This window comes from Pongo abelii, chromosome 3 (assembly GCF_028885655.2).
Source record: "Pongo abelii isolate AG06213 chromosome 3, NHGRI_mPonAbe1-v2.0_pri, whole genome shotgun sequence".
NCBI lineage: Eukaryota > Metazoa > Chordata > Mammalia > Primates > Hominidae > Pongo > Pongo abelii.
Window position 1 is genome coordinate 160028306 of NC_071988.2, and position 21586 is coordinate 160049891.

At 36.7% G+C, this 21586-nt stretch overlaps 1 protein-coding gene across 1 annotated transcript in view; it reads right to left on the reverse strand.

Annotated features, from left to right (window-relative positions):
• Positions 1–1271: 1271 nt before the first annotated feature.
• Positions 1272–21586, reverse strand: part of SLC7A11 (solute carrier family 7 member 11) — a gene marked incomplete at its 5' end in the record, with an annotated part of 70556 nt that continues 50241 nt past the window's right edge. The window contains 6 exon segments of the mRNA NM_001132262.1: positions 1272–1442; positions 8598–8775; positions 10037–10186; positions 11801–11897; positions 12703–12806; positions 14651–14774. Coding sequence (NP_001125734.1) covers positions 1381–1442; positions 8598–8775; positions 10037–10186; positions 11801–11897; positions 12703–12806; positions 14651–14774 — 715 coding nt within the window. The 3' untranslated portion in view covers positions 1272–1380.

Sequence of the window (21586 nt, forward strand, 5' to 3'; positions counted from 1 at the left end):
CCAAAGTTCTGGGATTACAGATGTAAGCCACCATGCCCGGCCCACAATATTTTCTAATTCTGGCAAAACAACATCTTCTGAACACAAACACTTATCCACAGATTCTCATTCTTTCAATTTTCTTCTTATCAGTTATCTCTTTTGCAAGTTGAATGATAATTAAGGTGTGGAAATTACTGACAAAGCCTAGATATAGAAGTGGAAATTTTCTAGAAACATCAGTTGTAAATCTTATTTAGCAGTGACATTTCTTTTTCAATTTTTATGTTAATATATGCCTTTTCCTAATTAAGCTGGACAGTTTCATCTGAAGAGATATTTTAACAGAATATAAAATATATAAAGAAAATGCACAAACTGTAAAAATTCATCATCATGTAAAAATAGCCATAAATTTAAAAAACTGTTCAGAATTACTAACATTGCATGGAGATATGATTACAGATATGGGACTATTATTTTGAACATCTTCTTTGTCGGCGATTTCTTTCATGTTGATAATGTAATTTGAAGGCTTAAAATGCATATGTTTAGATATACTCGTCAGGGGTAAGTTATTAGTGAAACAGGTGGTTGCTCTAACGAGGATTTAATACCAAACTGACTCAGTGTATAAAGATGTGTTATACACTTTCCTGATCAAACTGATGTGAAAAAAAATGACAGATAACTAAAACTTCCTGATAATGAATGAAAAAACATCTGACATAATAAATTCCCAAGGATTTTTACTCAAACATAACTCCTGGATGTGTCTCATAAACAGTAGCTCCTAGAAACTCTTCTTTAATGTATTCAACAATCCCCACTGACCTTTGTTCAAAATGCTCTGGGTATAATCCACTAAAGCATGAGTGTTATCTAAATTGGTATCTAAGGGGAAGCAATGCAATGTCAATGTAAAATAAATTTCTTTCTCTCCTCTTGGCCATAATCATGATGTATGCTTTTTTTCAGAATTGAAAACACTTTTCACAGTATAGTCATCTATAGTGTGTAAAACCATCTTTACAAAACCCATATATACAGAAAAATCTCAGTCTTCAATTTGAAGGTTCTTTGCCATGCTAACATATGTTGTAGAGAATGACCACATAGTAATTGTCTAGTCTTTTCTCCTAACCCCAATAGGTAGGTATCAGAGACTCAAGAATTGTGCAACTCATAGAATAACTGCATATTCGCTTTCTATAACTACATAGAGTTATAACTAAATTTCTTAGAAATTAGTTTGAATATTCTAAAATATATGAATAAAAATAACTGACTCCTTTTGTTTATCACCAAAGTTGTAATTCTCTGGACTTTCAGAAAATGAAGTAACAATCCCTATTTTTTGTCTCCCCTTGGGCAGATTGTCAAGATCTCAAGTCCATTAGTTCATAACTTATCTTCTTCTGGTACAACTTCCAGTATTATTTGTAATGTTCTGGTTATTCTCTCTACAAAGAAATAAAAATAAATTAAAAATGCATGGAAATCAGAAATGCATAAAAACAGCAAAATATGAATTATTTTGGGTTGAATACCAAAAACACACAACTATCTACTTCATAGAGCACTTTCAAGAATTATTTACTTCATTAGAATTCTATCATGCTCAATTAATTTATTTGTCACTTCTGTAACTTCCCATGATGGCTTCTCAGCAAGAATACATTAATATTTTGCATTCAAATAAGGATTTTTATTCATGGACCAGAAGGGTGAAAATATTTTGAAACAGTAGGACCAATATATAAATAAATGTTTAAAAATACACTTCATATTCAGTTTAAAATTGGTTTATTCTTTTTGCACCTATGAGATTACAATCAGTTCCTCAGAAGAATCTGGAGGAGAATCAGAATATAATTTTCATTCTCTAACTGGTAACATGTTATTGAGAATATTGTCGTATCTCCTAGGGCCTAATTTGCCTAATCTGTAGAATGAGAGACTAAATCAGTGATTCTCAAAGTGCAGTCCCTGGACCAACAAAATTAGCATCAACTACCATATTAGAAATGCATCTTTTCAAGCTCAATCCTAGACCTACTAAATTAGAAACTGAAGATGGGGCCTAGCAGTCTGTAATTCTGATAGACACAAAAATGTAGGAACTGAGGGCATCCCGAGAAAGGCTGGCTCCAGTGTTCAGAAAGAGGTCTACCTTTTTTCCTTCAGAACCATTGAGCTAGATGATTCCCAAGGTCATTTTATCTCAGCAGTTCTAGAACTCTATGACCTTGGTTTCTGGTGACATTAGTTCTTGTTTGCCTCTTTTTTTCTTTTTTTTTTTTTTTTTTGAGGCAGAGTTTCACTCTTGTTGCCCAGGTTAGTGCACAATGGTACGATCTCGGCTCACTGAAACCTCCACCTCCCAGATTCAAGCGATTCTCCTGCCTCAGCCTCCCAAGTATCTGGGATTACAGGTATGCACCACCACACCCGGCTAATTTTGTATTTTTAGTAGAGACGGGGTTTCACCATGTTGGTCTGGGTGGTCTTGAACTCCTGGCCTCAAGTGATTTGCCTGCCTCGACCTCCCAAAGTGCTGGGATTACAGGTGTGAGCCACCATGCCCAGTCAGTTTGCTTCTTATCTTTGTAATGAATTCCTACAGAACCTTTTCAATGTCCTGCTAGTCCTGGAGCTGTTTAGAGCCTGACCTTTTGATGGTTTCAGACCCAGATAGTCTTTCAACTGGACATAGAATCTTTCTCCTCATTCATGGCTTGTTATCTGTAATAGCTCCTTTCAAGCCATATTTAATGACATTTTAAAAGGTATTTTTTTCAGGCCAGGTGCAGTGGCTCATGCCTGTAATCCCAGCACTTTGGGAGGCTGAGGTGGGTGGATCACCTGGGGTCGGGAGTTCGAGACCAGCCCCACTAACATGGAGAAACCTCGTCTCTACTAAAAATACAAAAGTAGCTGGGTGTGATGGTGCATGCCTGTACTCCCAGCTACTCAGGAGGCTGAGGCAGGAGAATCACTTGAACCCAGGAGGCAGAGGTTGCTGTAAGCCGAGATTGCGCCATTACACTCCAGCATGGGCAACAAGAACAAAACTCCATTTCAAAAAAAAAAAAAAAAAAAAGTATTTTTTCATCCTTTTCTTTCTGTGTTTGTCAAAGATACTGTCCTCAGCCCACTAATTTTACAGTCTACATTAATTGTAAAGGGCCCAGCACAGTCTCGGTAAATTATAAACTCTATGTGAATGTTTCCTAAATAAACTGTATTTTACACAGCCCACTCTTTACATTGAGATGTAAGTGCAGCTAAGGGAGCACTCAAGAGCAATTAAAGCCCATATTTTCAGAAAAGGGAAATGACAAACTTTTATTCTATAAAAATAGGCATTTGTGGGAAAAGGAAATATTAATAAATAGTAAAGAAAATGTAGCTTAGACAGAGAAGGGGCTAGGGATATGTGACAGTAGTTTAAAACAAACAGAAAAACAAGAGATCTCAGGCATCTGCAATGGCCAAATGAAAAGCAGTAATGTTAAAGAGACATCATCTACAGCCCTGTCTCCCTAAAGAGATCCTCCTGCCCATAGCCTCCTGAACTAATCTCCATGACTGCCCTACACACCCAACATGAAAGCCTTTTCCAAAAATGTTTCTCTATATTCAGGGACCTCCAGATGTCTGCTATCTTAGACATCTTGCTTCCCCATGTCATAACATTGCCTCCATTCAGACAAATGAGGAGCAACTTAGATCCTGCTGCTTCCCTAATGTGTCATTCTCCTTCCTAAAAGTTTGGTTTGGGTCCGTTATTCGGTAGCACATGGCCATAGAATCTCTCTTCCGGTTTTGCACACTTTCTGCTATCTTTCCTCTTCCTTTGTGTTTAATCAGCCCTGTTGACAATATCCAATGTGTCTTTCTTATGTGATCTCTCTTGGAATCTTAGGATTTGAATGACTTTCATCATAATGAAGGCTTCTGCAGAGTAATTGATTTTGACCATGAGTACCTGTTGGAGTCACAGCAACTTTTCCTTCTAGATTATCTTACAGCAGTGGACCAGACAGCAGTGCTCAAGAGAGGCAAGTATGTCTTTAAGGAAGTTTCTTGCTTGCCTGGGAAAGCTGCAGAGTATGTGGCATTCAACTGTCATGTCTACATCCATGTTCAAAAACAGTCTTTCAGCTTTAAGGATAATCAATCCGTGGTACTCTTTCTTTAAATAAAGGTGTGTTAATGAGTCTGCATTTGGTATTTTCAGTAACTGTAAGGTACAGGACCAAATAACAGTTGTAGTATTTTTAGCTTTACCTTTCATGTTCAGTAGTTATTCTTGAAATAATTTGAAACAACAACTGACCCTGCAAAATTTGATTTACCCAACCATACCTGGTACCAATAGGGGAACTACAGCAAAAATTGCCACGTTTGTGATGTAGCACAAGGCCATTTTTTCTTCTGGAAGTCTTCATAAGAATAATAGTATTTTTTTAAGGCTACAAATATTTTCACAAGCATGTTCTCATTTTATTCTTACAATGAAGATAGTTTGGACCCCTAAGAAATGTAGGCAAGCTTAATTAACTTATATATTGCACTGCAGTCTTTGTGAACAGTCTGTTAAATGCATTATTCAGCTGTCAGTGATTTAACATAAATGAAGTTCTTTTGACTCACTGTATGCAGCATATGCTTTTAGGACTCTGGAGTTGCAAACTCACTGTCCACAAAGATGCATTACAGTCATTCTGCTGGTGTTTCCCAGTCTGATTTTTTATAATCAAAGATTTTGTTTAAATAAGGCTGTCCTCTATCTCTCTCCCTGAGCAGGAGGGACCCCACTTCCAGTCACCCCACTCAACCCCATGACAAGGTTTGGCTGATCAATAGAGACAGCCAAGTAAAACGGCTGCTGTGAGTCCTGGCCCAGGTTTGCCAGGTCTTGCTATCTTTGTGTATTTGCATATGTCATTGGGGTATCTGCCCCTTTTTCCTCGCGTGAGAGGCTTGTGTTTCTATAAGTAAATAAATAATATAACTAACCCACCAGAAGAATAAACCACTCTGTCACAGATGGCAGAAAAAAGCTTTCCGTGTATGTCATCATTCCCTTAAGAGCATGTTTTCTTTTCTCCCTAGAAATGCTATCAAACAAAAAGTGGTTCAATACTGGCATCCTGTGGCTGGAGAGATTTATCAAATCTCTGAAAATCTCAGCTCCTTGGATTCTGAACATTCCCTGGCTGTCAGTTCTCAGCAGCCTTTCACTATTTTCCGAGTGCTATTTGGTTACCTCTCATTTTTCATGGAAACAACCTAGGTAAAATGTATTTTGATAGACTATCATTTTCACAGGGCTAATCTACTCATGCATTATCAGGGTAAAAATAAATGATAATATAAAGGTTATGGATTTTTACCTAATGAAAGAACATGATAGTAAATCATTGAACAAACTGCTCCAAGCAAAGGCTCTTCGTCTCTAAGTTCACATTGAGTTTCTCTCTAACAACAAGATCATAGAGTAGTTGGGAGAAGGGTCAGGGCGCTGCTTCAGGTTTCTGTTGTTTGTGTGTCTGTGTGTGAGTGTTTTGTTTTGGCCAAAGGCTAAGAAAATACTTCCTATTGCAGCAATAAGTATTATGAATTTTCTTTATTTTACTACAAGAATGCTGCCTCAGAGAAAAATCAAACAAAATTACAGAGGACTGTTGCTTTTTGCTACTCACTTTCAAGGCAGCTATAAAGATAAAGAGTTACAATGATTGCAGTTTAAAAGCAGAATTGCCATGCTCCCTGGTAAGACTTAATGGCATTTTTGAGAACCAAATAACCATTATGGGACTACTCCATTGCTGCTAGTTTCACAAATGGCTAACACTAAATTTGGAGGCCTTGGAAATGTTCAAAACATCATTAGAGAGAGAAAAATAGCAAAAAACTTTAAAATCACATGAACACCAAAAGACATCAATGAAGGATCAAGCATGAAAACTGCTTATTGGGATGAACTGACAAAGAAATAATACAAAGTACACACGTGTTTGTTAGCAAGAGGAAAGAACTATTAGAGTTGGCTGACTCCAAACAGGAGGAACAAAATGCCTGCTAAAGTGGGATGGAACAATGGCTTTGCTCTTTCATCATGCTCCCTCTCTTCTAGTCTAACTCTAGGACCACCAGCTCTTTCTAACTCAATTCTCTTAATTTTCTGTGCTGTTCAGGGGTTTTAACTGTCTCGGTTAGTATGGGAGACAGACATAGATTTCACGGCGATGAGTGCTAATCTATCCTAAATGTTAGCAATGAATAAAGCAACCCTAATGGTAAATGGTATTTAATAAGATCCCTTTTCCCTCAGAACAGGCTGTATATTTAGTGTCTAGAACACAGAAAACTTAAAAATATTCCACAGAAGGCTAGTGTGATCTGAGAAGAAATAGAGATTAAATACTCAGTTAAGGCAATCAGTGTGCCTGTGTCAGCCATAAAGCACCTCATTTGTATAGTAACATTTCTTTGGGGAAACAAAATCCAGATATAAATAGTAGTATAAGATCTAAAGATGCAAAATTCCAATTGAATGCTAATAAAAGTTATTAACAAAACTCTGCTTTAAAGGACTGACTTCTCAATGAGTCTGCACAGCACACTAGAGATTCAATATGCATATCAAGGTTTTTGGTTGTTTGTTTTTTAGTATGGCATTATTTATTAATAATTTAACCAGAAATCTCCCTAAACTTTTAACTGGAATTTAAAAAATTAATTATGGTAAACTAAGTAAATTAAAACAAAAAGTATGAAAGCTATGTTCTAAGCTCACCACATTGACCAGCGAGAATAGATCTGCCCTTCTGGCTATATTTGTTACCTACCTATCTCTCTCTCTCTCTATCTCTCTCTCTCTCTCCCCCACCTTCCACAAGGGATCCAGTCGAGAATGAGCATGAACTTAGAAGTCCAGCAGATGTGGGTTCAATTCCTAGTTATATGGTTTAAAATACGTACACTCAAAAATAAATTCTCCATTTTCCTGAGCCGTGGTTTTCTCATCTGGACTTGGGAATAACAGCACTTCACCCATCAACCTTGTTGAGGATTACTTGAGATGATCATGTAGGGGAAAGGACTCAGGAGAGCCTCTGACAGAGAGATATGCTTTTAACACAGACTGTTCATAAGCACCCTTCCTACCTAGTGATCTACTATGTTTTCTCCTTCCCCAATTTAACTGGTCACCAAGTCTTGCTGATTTTTCCTTTTAGTATGTGTCACTTTCTCTCAGACCCTGCTGATACTGCCTGTCTTCAGAATCCCCCTCAATTCTCATCAGGATTGCTGCAGTAACCACCAAAGTCAATATTCTGTCTTCAGCCCCAACCTATCTTAATCCATCCTCACAACCCCCAGGGTGATTCTCCTAAAATATAAAACTGCCTGAGTTTGACTTTCAGCTATTCTACTTTATATCTGTATGACTTGGAACAAGCGACCTGAGTTCTCTCATGCTATAATTCAAAGCCTATTAACTGGGGATAATAATTTTCCTACCTCAGTAGGATATTATATGAATTAAATAAAGTCTTGTTCCTCTCCCTGTGTCCATGTGTCCTCATTGTTCTACTCCCACTTATGAGTGAGGACATGTGCTGTTTGCTTTTCTGTTCCTGTGTTAGTTTACTGAGAATGATGATTTCTAATTTCATCCATGTCCCTACAAAGGACATGAACTCATCATTTTTTATGGCTGCATAGTATTCAATCATATATATGTGCCACATTTTCCTTATCCAGTCTATCAATCATTGATGGGCATTTGGGTTGGTTCTAAGTTTTTGCTATTGTAAATAGTGCTGTAGTAAACATACGTGTGCATGTTCTTTATAGTAGAATGATTTATAAACCTTTGGGTATATACCCAGTAATGGGATTACTGGGTCAAATGATATTTCTGGTTCTAGATTCTTGAAGAATTGCCGCACTGTTTTCCACAATGGTTGAACTAATTTACATTCCCACCATAGCACATGTATACCTATGTAACAAACCTGCACGTTCTGCACATTTACTCCAGAACTTAAAGTAAAATTAAAAAAAAATTAAATGAAGTCATACATGTGCACACATATGTGGAAGCTGCTATTGTTCTCTCCATTGTTCTTGTTATTATAATCCTTCATGAGTCACCCTTCCTTTTAAGGTAGCATAATGTTTAAGGCATTTGCAGGCCACTGCCTAACTCCCCAACAAATCTCATGTCACTCATCAAGTTACATGTTATGATACAGAATCACTAAACTGCATTCAAACTAGAAGGAAAATAATTAGGTTAGTAAGGGATTCAAAGAGAGATTAGGTCGTTTAGAGAACTACTGATAAAATTTCATTTAAAACAAAGCTGTTTCTCCTAAGAAGTGATTACAGCAGCCCAGACTAATATCCGAAAGGATTCAATGGCTATACCCTAAATGTCCTTCCTGCCAAAAAGCAGTTCCAATTAAAATGCCATAATGTTCTCAAATCATCAATTGTGCCACTTACATTTTTAACTGTTAAGTATATTATGTATGTATACCTTTACGGGTTTTCTACATGGTGTTGCACAATGTCCTGAAAGTATTTAAAATTCTTACCTGACATTATTCTAAACCACCTGGGTTTCTTGTCCCATATAATAAAGAGATAATATGCAGGAACTCCAGTCAGAGTGATGACGAAGCCAATCCCTGTACTAAATGGGTCCGAATAGAGGGAAAGGGCAACCATGAAGAGGCATGTGAAGGAAAACAAAGCTGGGATGAACAGTGGCACCTGGAACACAGAACACAAAAAAGTCACTTCAAACATCTTCAAGCAACAGAAGCTGGGTTTGAGATGAGCGTGTCAGTCATGACATATACTTTAGTGATATGCTGTAGTCATGCGATCAGGTGACAGGCACCAGCATGCCTTAGTAGCAAAATCTCTTTCATGGTGCACAGATAATATATTAAACGTACTCCCTTAAATGTAATTCAACTTAATTTAAATTGTTTTTAAATCTTTGGATAGAACAAACTCTAAGGACAAAAAAGGATACTTTATTAGAGATGTTCTGTTGGAATTATTTTACTAGTTAAATGCCACGATGATTTATGGTTTTGATTTTAAAAGACTGGCTCTTTGATAATTATGATTAGAACCCACTTTAATGTGGAGTCAAGAGCACCGGCTGCTTGTTACATGTTAAAGTCTTTCAGTGCATATTGATTTTTCTGTTGAGATCCACAATAATAACTGACAGGAATAAAACAAGCCAACTCCTATTCAACTGCTAATAAAGATGCCGGCAGCATTAGGCAATGAATATTACTAGAAACAAACCCTGACAACGTGACTGACAACCTTATCTATGCCATTTTTAAAAACAAATAAATGGTGAGGTCAAATCAATCCATGAGTCAAGTCTGAAGAAGATGACAAGCTTTTTCTCCAGTCCTCCAAAACGGAGATGCTTACTTATGGTAAATGGGTATTAAGTGGTAAATTCATAGAGCTTCTCTTTCCCTGTATGTTTTACATTTCTATTCCTTTTAGAGTGTATAATATGGAGAAAGAGCAATGTAACAAGTCACAACATTTAAGTACTTAAAATGCCTATTTTGTAAAGGCAAATTCCTTTTTGGAATTAGCATTAACAAACTATCTCCCTACAAAGTAACTCCCTTACTCTTTCTCACCATGGCTGTCTACAACTCCAGCATAAAGACAGACAGAAGTAGCCCATACTTTGAGTATATCAGGTCATTGAACACATTTATGAAAAAATCAACATACCAAACATTCATCCGTACAGTCATTTTTCAAAAATGTGACATACAAAGTTCAAGCCCATCACATAAAAAATTGGATGAACTGTTTTTTTTCTAACTTAAAATAAATCCAACAGGACAGCACTGCCTGCAAGAGTTAAACATTTTTATTCCACAGATGCTGCCCCCAGCCCAACCTCCCCATCAGCAAGTTATGACAAAGGGAGGACTAGGTATTAGGAGAAAGATTTATGTAAACCCATCAAGATTGCTGAGGTTACCTTGAAAGGACGATGCATATCTGGGCATTTGTATCGAAGATAAATCAGCCCAGCAACTGCCAGCCCAATAAAAAGCCACCTGGCAAAACTGAGGAAATTCAAAAGACTGTCGAGGTCTCCAGAGAAGAGCATTATCATTGTCAAAGGGTGCTGAGGGGGGAAAGGGAAGCAAGCTTGGTGAATTCAGTGAAAACACAGATGATTAACAACAAAAACCTCACTACGCATTATGACCTTTTTCAAATAATTATTTATACCGATAAATTATCATCATAGTTAAAACCTGGATTTGACTAATCTCTTTTCTGTATTCTGTTGTCATAATCCATTTACACACCAGTAACAGTATGAGAGTGATATGGCCATTATACTTTATTCAAGTGGAATTCTATATGAATGTTGTGTTTTGTTTTTAGTTCCTTTTGCATTTGAGAGAAGATAGTATGTTTTCAAAGAGTAAAAGAAAGGGTACTCAATGACTCAAAATTGAAAGACTCAAAGATTGAGATGATTAGTAAATAACCGATAATGAACAGTAAAAGAGACCCAACTGGAAGATTTACAGAAAGCTCTGCAAATGCTCTCTGGTGAGCTCTTGGCTATCCACACCCAGGAAACACAGACACTCATAGGTGATTCTGTTGGCTCTTGATTGCAAAACATTGACCTTTTTTCCTCCACATTTACTCTCCTGGTGTGCTTGCTGTGTGTGACCCTCAAGACCACACAGACACTCATAGGTGATTCTGTTGGCTCTTGATTGCAAACCATTGACCTTTTTTCCTCCACATTTACTCTCCTGGTGTGCTTGCTGTGTGTGACCCTCAAGACCACGGAGAAGAATGAAGCGCAGAGATCAGCTTAGCAAGTCTCTGCAGCTGCACATGCCAAGGACAGCATGACTGATAGCAGAGGCTTAAAATGAAAGCCCTCTTCACGGAATAATACATTCTGTTCCCACAAGTGACGTTAACGTCCAGATTCTGCACAGAGAGTACACATACTTTAAAAAGAAATTTCAAGGAAACGTTCTGAAACAAATTAAATGCATGAAAAAAATGTTCAGTGCATTCTATGGTGCTCCTGACAACAGATTCCAGTTCAGAGAAATGTTACAAAATCATCAGTAAAAATGAATATAACATTGCCAATGGGTATTTGAGGACTTTTACACCTCATACAGTCTTTTGTAGCTCACATTTCACAACACTTTGCTCTGCAGAAAGAATTTTACAACTCAAATTTACCTCATGGTGCTTTTATTTTTATCCTGCAGGATAAAAGAGACTTGCTCTCAAATGTCTCAAATGAATCATGGCACTGTCTAGGATTTTATCAATTCTTTCAATAATTTTGTGTGCATTTCATTATTAGGTGCCTAGATGATACATCTGGGTACTTTTTGGACTGTAGCTTTTTGCTCTACTTTCCTTAAGTCGTTGGGACTTAATACTGTACATTCTTTTCTGTGAGGTGCTATGTCGATGAGAGGAGCCAAGCTAATCATTTTCCTTAGACCTTACACATTTCTGCAAAGATGAAAGAGAGGTGATGTGATTTTTGCCCCAAAGCATCAAAAAAAATAGGCATCAGAAACATGGAGTAAAGGGAAGAGATGGAAGATATCCTGCCTCCCAAATTCCACCATGACATACATTAGCAATGAATGAGAAAGTAAAGTGCTATCTAATGTCTGGTTGGAATTCCTTTTTGCTAACCTATTATTCAAGGTTATATCTAGATATACTTGTTAATATGCATTACCAAAACAATAACAGCTGGCAGAGGAGTGTGCTTGCGGACATGAATCATGGAGAGGATTTCTGGAAGGTGACCCTCTCGAGACGCAACATAGAATAACCTGATGGGAGAGAAATGTGGGTGGAGTTGACTGTATGATTGATCATTTCAAAGGGAAAATCCAAAAATCCCAGAGAAAACGTGCATCTTTTCATACCAAATGGTGAGGCATTCCTTAGGTGATTGCCTAAGTTCACTTTTCAAATAAGGTGGAGAAATATCATAGGAAATCTAAATTTGAATTATGCAAAATCTGCCAACATTATATTATTCTTTGAAGAGAAAGAATAGCAATATCTGACTCGGCATAGCTCTCTCTACATATAAATAGCTGATGGGAAATCTAGTTCTAGATTCCTAGTATTATATGTGTGTTGTCAATCCAATTCAACAAACACACGCACATGCACATCCACAGGTACACACACATATATGTAGCATTCACATTTATCTGATTGGGTTTTAATCTTACACTAAAACAAAAAGATTATTGCATCAAACTAAAAGGAAATACTGATGGTAGGGGTGGTGATTTCTGATGTCTCTTACTTTACTTTTTTCTTGGCATCTTCAGAGAAACAGAAAATTATATCACCAGAAATGAAATGCCATTGTTAGACTGTGGAAATACTATTTTTAAAAAAGCCACATGTCCGTCTTCCAAATAAGCTATTAATAGGCAAGCAGTGCCCTCTAATGGACAGAATAAAACGTGCTGTTGATACTTGGACCAACATTTCAATCTTGCATGTCCCTTTAAAAACAACAGGTTTGGAGGCACTGTTTCTTTTCTTTTTAAAGTTATCCTTATCACATCCAATCTCAAAAACAGAAATGTGTTTCTGGAAATACATGAACTCACTCACCTGGAGACAGCAAACACACCACCATTCATGGAGCCAAAGCAGGAGAGGGCAACAAAGATCGGAACTGCTAATGAGAAATTTCCCAGTAGCCGCTCAGAAAAGGTCTAGTGAAAGAAAGAACGAAGCAAATTAATGCGTTGCCAGAAAGTGGAATAAAATGAAACAATTTAGACCAAACTTTCTCTATGACTTTCTATTAGCCTGGTGATACTTGTATGTTTTATAATTTCTCTCTTTGGTTAGGGTCAGACTAACTCCGTAGACAATAATCAAAAGCAAGGACCATGGCATTGCTTGTTGCAAAACTATAGTCAAAGGTCTAAACAAGCACCTTCTCTCTACTTTCAAAAAGCAATGATCCATTTATCGAATCTTTATCAACTATGATGTGTATTGTCTCTGACTCTGACAAGTGATAAAAGCTCAAATCAGAAGTTCTAATGGAGATAGAAATCTTTCTGTATAATACGTTCTCTTTAGCCTAGAAAACCATATTTTATATTGAAATACGCTGAGAAGTATTACAGATATGTGTTTCATATGCCAATCCCATTCTTAGGAGGTAAATAAAATAATTGATGACTTAATAATTTATAGCATATACATGAGTAGCTCTGAAAATCTTTTTCCCAGAAAATCACACTAGCTAAATCTCTGTTTATAAAGTCCCTCCCTCCCCCTCATGTATCTGTCAATTTCTTTTGTGGTTTCCTATAAAAAGGCTAGAACACAAATATAAGTCCAATAAGCCACAGAAACTTAAAAGATAAACACAACTCCTAAAATGTTCTTTTATGCCATGATATGTGCAATATTGCTAATTTCCATGAAGGCTGTATTTTCCAAAAAAAGAAAATGTGTTGGATTCATTAGTTGTCCTTGATGCAGCTGGTGCTATGCAATTAGTGGGCCACATTATGCCCAAAGAATAAGTGCTGCCCTTTGTCTCAAAGGATGAGATGACTGACCTAACTTCAATAAGCTTTGTATATTTGATTGTCTGGTGGGACTTAGAACAGTGGTCAAAGTCTTTTTCAATATAGTGAACTCATACACAGGTTCAAATGAAATGAGATAATTTATTCCCTGTAGATGCTGCTGATATGAGGTAATACTAACCATTTTAAAAGGAACTGACATCAAGTAATGGGAACTTAACTTTTCACCATTCATTGTTAGGAGGTCAAGAGTGAATGGTCTCTTACTAGCTAAGTTTTATGCAAAATAAAATATGTATCACAGAATAACAGTCTTATAACATGATCTTTGGGGACAAAGATGGTCCTGGTGTCAAATAAATTTTGGAAAATCTATAAAATTATGTGTATCCACTTCTTAGGGAGTTAAAATGCACGTTGGTATCTTTAATATTCTGAGAAGTATTATAACAACATCTGTTTGTTATAATACTTCTCAGTATTATACAACAACTTTGAATAACCCAGTATTTCCTAAATTTATTAATATCCCAGGACTAGTATTCAAAAGGATATACTAGGAAAATCAAATTTCTATGGTCCACATCGAAATTCTTAAGTGACACTTGGGGAAAGGATTTTGAGTTCGTATATGAAAAGTTTACAAACAGGAAAGTGTACAGAATAAATTGTAATTTGCATACAAAAAAATGCATTTATTTAGATTCAATAACTGTCCGCCTATCTTTAAAGACGTGCTGGGAGAATAAGCTTTGACACATTTTCAAGCATGTATGTGTGAAACTGTTTTATAAGAAACTAGAAATAATGGGAAATCATATAGGAATTTAGATATATCAGTTAAATGGAATATGCTAAGGTATGCTCTAAATTTTTTAAATATTCATTATTATTCAGGTCAAGAAAAGATTACTGAATTTCAAAACACTTTCTGCTAGAGGGAACTACTATAAAATTGCATCAACTCATTAACCTAAATTCCAATTGGCATTTTTCCAACTTGGACTTACCACTGCCACTGCATTTGAAAGCAGCAGCTCCTCAGCATTAATGGTCGTAAAGTAGGCCACATTTGTCAGCACATAGCCAATGGTGACAATGGCCATGGATATACATATTGCAAGGGGAATGGTTCTGAAATGCACAAAGGAATCACTTATTCATTATCTTTTGTTAGTCATTCTCTGATACCAAAGAAAATAACAGGCTAATTCAAATGAAGAATATAATGGTATCTACAATAATTATAGGCTCTGTTGGGTATGTATAAACATTTCATCAGGGCAAAGAACCACATATTCCTTTGTAACTTAATAAGGTCCATGGGGGCAGATACTTCGTCTGTCTTGTCTATTGCTATACCCCAGAACATATGGATTTATGTCATTCATGCACTCCGTAAATGCTACTGCAGTGTTTCTCAAACTTAAGATGCATCAGAATCACCTGCAGGGCTTGTTAAAACACAGACTGCTGAGCTCCACCCCACAGTTTCCAATTCAGTAGGATTTGCATTCCTTATATGTTCCTAGGTGATTCTGAGGCTGCTGATCAGGCCACACTTTGAGAACCACTGTCCTGTAAACATTTCTAACACTAATTCACTGCCTTGACACCTTTCTAACACTAGTCCTTAAAAACATTTTTCACATTCAATGTTTTTTCCATCAATAGCTTTCATTCCCACCAAATAAACGCACACTTCTGGAAGTATGATAGTGGGATATATCTACCTTTCTAAATGTGGCCATAATTTTGTATATAACACAAGAAAGCACAGAAGTGTTCACAATAATGACTTTGCACTGCCCTGCTGTGAGTTCAAAGGAAGCTCAAGATCGTGAGTATCTAATAATGCAACAGCGCAGATAATCCCATGAAATTAGAGGTGACATGCTGTGAAGTACAGACGACTGGACAGTGCTGACACTATGTGGCATCAAGAAGTACCCGACACAAATGCAATATTATGTCTTCATTTAATGCACTGGGAAAGCCAGGAAGTTACTGACCCTAATAATTTGATTCCATGTTACCAATACACATTACTTGCTTAACATAATCGCCTCTTCAGACTCTCTCCAGTTCAGGCAACTTAAACCTTCAACTGCCTGCACAAAGGCTGATCGTTTTTCAGCCATAGTGCTTATCAGCCCTCATGGAGCCTTCACCCTGCTGGGTGCCACTAATGAAGACCTCAATATAATTTCTTCCAAGATGAAAATGCAGTTCAGAATCAGGGGGGAAAAGGCACAGCCTGCCTCACTACCCAAGCTGGGTGTGTTTAGCACAGTAAGTCCCAGCACATTATACTGAACAGCAATATCCCCTGTTGAAAACATGCGCGCCTAGCCAGTCAGCAACTGTCATTCATTATGCTGCTTGGAGCCTGACACTTCCCCCAATTCCCAAAGCCTTCAGCCTTGATGAGGAAATACATTGACCTCTAAATCCTGACATCCTAATATGAAAGTAGCAGATGGTCCCCTTCCCCAGTGTGAAGAGGGTCCTGTGGAATTTTCTGTTAACACTATAACATGCACTGCTAGTTGTGATTGATAAATGCTAAATTTAAGTAAAGAAAATCACTGCGCCAATCAAATATAAAAGGATGAATGGCATAAAGCAAATTAAAGATGAATTCTGTTTCTCTGTAAGAAGGGCTATTGTAAATGCAAAAGGGTAAGAAGGAGAACATGAAGGTGTATACACAGCTTTTCAACCACTCAGTGTATTATTTTGACCTTGCATCCTTTCAGCTTTTATAACATCCCCATATGGGGAGTAAATTCTTTCTATGGAGGAGAGGGGAAGAGAGGAAAAGAAGAGAAAAAGACTCTCTGTTCCTTGCAAGCATATGATTAAGGTATATAAAGGTTCCATTAATAAAAAATGAAGTGACATTATTAATTGCAGTGAAGTAACCTGTCCAAAACAGAGAGTACTGTCACGTCACATGATGCTGCAAAATAGCAGAAAGAAATAAGTCTGAAATTTGGGACTGTGGCTCTCCCAGCATAGAATTTATCTTCCCAGTCCAGCTCCTCCAAGTCAGACCCTGCCTGTTTCCTGCCTAGACATTACAGTCTCTCTGAGGGCCGTTTCCTAAATTGATCTAAGCAGAAGGGATCCTAGAAAATCTAACCTTCTAGGTTGGTTTCCCTTCATTCTGTTTGTTAATAAAAAAAAACAACAGGAGCAGCTGCTAGCATTGGGCTGCTATGTGCCCAACATTTTATTAGGCACTTTACATATGTGTCTCCTTTTGTCCTTAGAAAATTCTGTGAGTTAGGAACATCAGCACATTTTATACATGAGAAAATAAAGTCTTCAAGTACTTAAATAACTATTTAAGGATACACAGTTGGTAAGTGGAAGCCCCAGAATTCAGGTGCATACACACCCTACCTTGAAATTCGGGCATTTGGACCACCAAAGTGTATTCACTTTCAAGCATGTGGGTCCCTCAATTCTATTACTTTTAAGGAAAATGATAGTTGTTTAATATAAAGTTTATTAGAGCTTTTATCAAACTAGTATTTCTCATGTATTCTTTGACACTACAGTTTTATCTATTATAAAGAAGGGGACAAACATTTCATGACTTTTATCACTTTTCTGTGTAACATGAATTGTAAGGTCAAATGAATGTTTTCAAATAGTTTCACTGTTTAGGAAATAGAATTTTAAAATTATATATTATTTAAAAGAAAACAGAAGCTCACAATAAATTTCCCTAAAAAAACTTTTTTATAGAGAACGACAGAAGGCAAGCATGCCTCAGATAAGCAGAAACAGACTAACAATCTTACTATCAGCCAAATATACTATACAGATATTAGTGAGAAAAATAACAGCTTAAAATATAAACAAAAGAGAAAGAGTCTAATCTTGCTGCAATGCACAGCATATCCAGTAATTTCTCTATAATTTTTCTTTTTGAAAAAAATTTTCTTTTTTTTTTTAAGATAGAGTCTCACTCTGTCGCCCAGACTTGAGTGCAGGGGCACAATCTCATCTCACTGCAACTGCTGCCTCCCAAGTTCAAGCAACTCTCCTGCCTCAGCCTTCCAGTAGCTGGGATTATAGGCACCCATCACTATATCCAGCTAATTTTTTCATCTTTATTAGAGACAGGGTTTCACCATGTTGGCCAGGCTGTTCTCAAACTCCTGACCTCAAGTGATCCTCCCGCCTCGGCCTCCCAAAGTGCTGGGATTACAGGTGTGAGCCATGACACCCAGCTGATAATTAGATGGAATTAAGCAATGGCAAGTTGGATGGGGTATGGCAAAATAGCCACTAGCTTCCATTCTTAGGTTCCATTTCACTTTAACAGAGGGAAGGGGGTGAGGAGGCTGTCTTGGCTGTTTTGGCATAAACAGCCATTATTGATAGAGGAGAGCAGTTGACTCCTTCAGAAGGACCTGGCCCTACACAGTTAACTCTAGGTTTCAAGTATCAAAGTGTAAAAGCCACTGGGTGAGCTGATAAAAGCTATTAGGCCATGCCAGAGCAATCTTTCTGGAGGCTTTAGATGCAGAGAGCAGATAGCATTGCTAGTAACCCAAGATTAAGGCAAATGGCACTTGATAATGAAGGGAATTAGAGGAAGGAACCGGTAGGCCACGGATATTTCAAAGCCTCTGTGTTCTTGTGAGGTATCCACCAATCCTAAATGCAACAAAAGCATTATTTTTAAGCTGAGTAAAAATGACTCACTCTTAACAAAATTAAGTTCTATTCTTTCTCAAATGTTAGTACATGTTTGTTATGACTAACAAAATACCATTTACAAGAGTTACTTAATCCTAACAGCTTTTTGTCATATATGCTCTTTTCAATTAACAGGCATTAAGTATGTGAGAGTTTGCTATTTTTATTAGTTGTAAATGGTCTTCAGTCAAAAAGGTCTTGGATAGTCTTCTTTTCTTATAGGCTTATTTTAAATTGGCACTTATAACCAGTCTATGTCACACATATTTGCTTTATTTGAAATTGTTAAATGGAAGTCTCCAAAACATGTGCTTAGAAGCATTTTTGTTCTGAGTGATAGGCTTCCCCAGAAATGAAAATGGCCCTATAATGATGGCAGGCGACTTATGTTTGTATAATCTACAAAGCACTGGCAAATACATCTTATTTTATCTTTAAATATATGCATGTCATTTTAAATCATTTGTGGAATGAGAAGGAGCATGTGCAAACATTATTTACAACAACCCATGGAAACAGGAAGTAATACCCACAATTTTTTAACAAGAAAAAAGTCTCAGAGAGGTTGAGTGACATAACCAAGGTCACAAAAGTAGTAAGTGGGAGGGCTGGAACAAGAACCCACATCTTCTGACCCTAAGTTCCACACACATGGTATATCTTGTCACAATGTCATGGCTGCTTTGTGCCTGCTTTAACTCTAGGTACAAGGCCCCAGGACCTTTACATGCTGACAAACATGTATTATATTTTATATAAATGAGGCAAATATTAGAAGACTAATTGTCATGGTGTGACACATTTGAAGCCAAGTATATTTTTCTTCACACCTAATGGTAGAAACAGTAGAAAAAACATTCACACCACAAATAAATTTGTAAATAATGCAGAATAAGGTGCGTTTTTTAAAGCATGCTTTGCAACTCTATCATGGAGCATCAGAAATGACTGTTGTTCCCATTGCATCATTTTTGCTAAAAGTGATCCTTGCTCTGAAAATGAAATGAGTAATGAGTAAACCTAGCTTGATTCTCCAGAGAAGTCAAGGAGACCTGAAGGTTAGAAGGATTTCTGACATTCAGCCCACATGAGTGGTCTGAATTACATGAGTAATTCTCTGATCACCTGAATTTAGGATATTTCAGATTATTTTATAACATGAATACAGTCTTCTGAGATTTGTGCAAGTCCAAATAGATCATACACACTCCCCTCTGCTGGACACATAGAATGGTGACTACAGAACTCATGGATCCTGGGGCATCTAAACTTGTCTTTGTGCTATGGGGCTGGGCATGAGGATAGGCAGTTCTGTCAAAACCTACATTTGTGTGTTCTGGAGAGAAATGGTTGATGCTTCACATTTCTATTTAAAAATTCTAAATATTTTAACATATGTACTTGGCATTCAGAAAAAAAGAAAGGAGGGAAAGAGAAAAAATTAAGAACAAAAAATGGCAAATACCTTAAAATGTAAGATTTAAAACAAAGGGAAACGGGACTATTTCTTTACATACAATTGAAATGGAGCTGTAATTTATCTCAACATAAAGTACTTATAATTATATTAAGTACCTTTTGATTCACAGCATTTATTTTTGAATCATACTTGTTTCACATTTTCTTTATAGTGACCCTGTAAAGACCTGGAAAGCTTTTCTGTAGGTCTGACCCAGAAATGACGCAAACATCTCTCACTTCTCTTTTCAACCCACCAATTTACTTTTTTGCAGAAGTACTCTATCTTATTACCACAGCTGTTCATTTTATTCTGCCCTTCAAACTTCAGTCATGTGTTGCAGACAGAAAAAGTAAATGAGTACATTTTAAAGAAAAGCTATCTGTATTTTTCATTCACATGAGTTTTCTTCCATACATTTTGACATACTTTCCCTGACTCTTGCTCACACTAAACTCTCCAGAGACCCCTTGACATGGAACTGTCCTATCTGCCTCTCTGATTTCTGACATTTCTAGCAGGGATTGAAGTACAAGTAAGCGTTCAAGAAAACAAATAGTTTTCCAGACATGAAAAAAAATGGACTACAGATGACTGAGAGCATCTGTAGAAGAACACACATTTCTTTGTGTGTTTTCAGTGATTTTGCCTCGTTGTCATTTAGTGCTATGGCGGTAACTCTAGTTTTCTACTGAGTGGGAATTTGGCTATTAAAAACATTATAAATGAAATGTATTTGAAGAGACATAGCACATAGTTGCAGGGAAGGCATAGGTGGTCACTGAAAAAAATATAGCAAGAGGAAGAAAACATTCAATAAGCCTATTTATGAACATTTTTTAAAGGTCTATGGTTCATGTTCATGCTTAATGATGATTCTGGGCCAAGGCTGAACAAAGTGATGGGCTGAGCATATTGTTACATAAATGTGCACAGTGATCTCACTGATTTCCAGCATCAAACACCTGCCCTCTGCTTCTTACTGAACCATGGCAAGGCTATGGGTGTTTTCACTGAGACATTTTAAATTTCAATACCACTGATGTCTAATCTAAATCTCACCATTCTCCATTGTCCACAGATGAAGAACTCCATAAAAGAAGAGAGGACAGAGAGACCTGTAGGGAGATGTAAGAAATGAACAGACAAAGATTAAAAGACTACAGGGCTAAAGGAAGCTCATGGAAAAATGTGCAGAGATGCATAAAGCAAGGAGAAAAGTGCAGCAAAGCCACATAGAAAAATGGCCAGAAGGGTCACTCTTAGCCACCACCACACAGAAAAATGAACTAAAATGAAAACTCACAACTCAGAAATATGGAATAATAAGCAATCAGAAACATAAATATAAGCAGTTTTATCTATTCATTATTTTTGTTCTATTATTAGAATAAATTCATGACTAAATAAAATTATTCAGCAAATTGTAGCTTGAGAGTAAATTTTCATTTGCTTGCATTTCATACACACAAAAAATTTGCATTGTCTGCATCTCATTTTTTCTCATTTTCTAAAGACTTAGAGTGTGTCTTCCAGATATATTACAGTTATCCATATTTATCATGGATAAACACAAACATATTTGTAGGGAAGTTCTAGTGTACAAAAACAAAATTGGTTTTAAATAAAATACTAGCAATTAAAAAACTAAGAAGACAAAATATTTTAATAGTAATAAATTCAATTTTATACTGATGTTCAATTCTTGTATCTCTTAGGTTGTTTTTAATTTTTTTAAAAAACTTATTATTTTCCTCAGGATTTGGTCTAC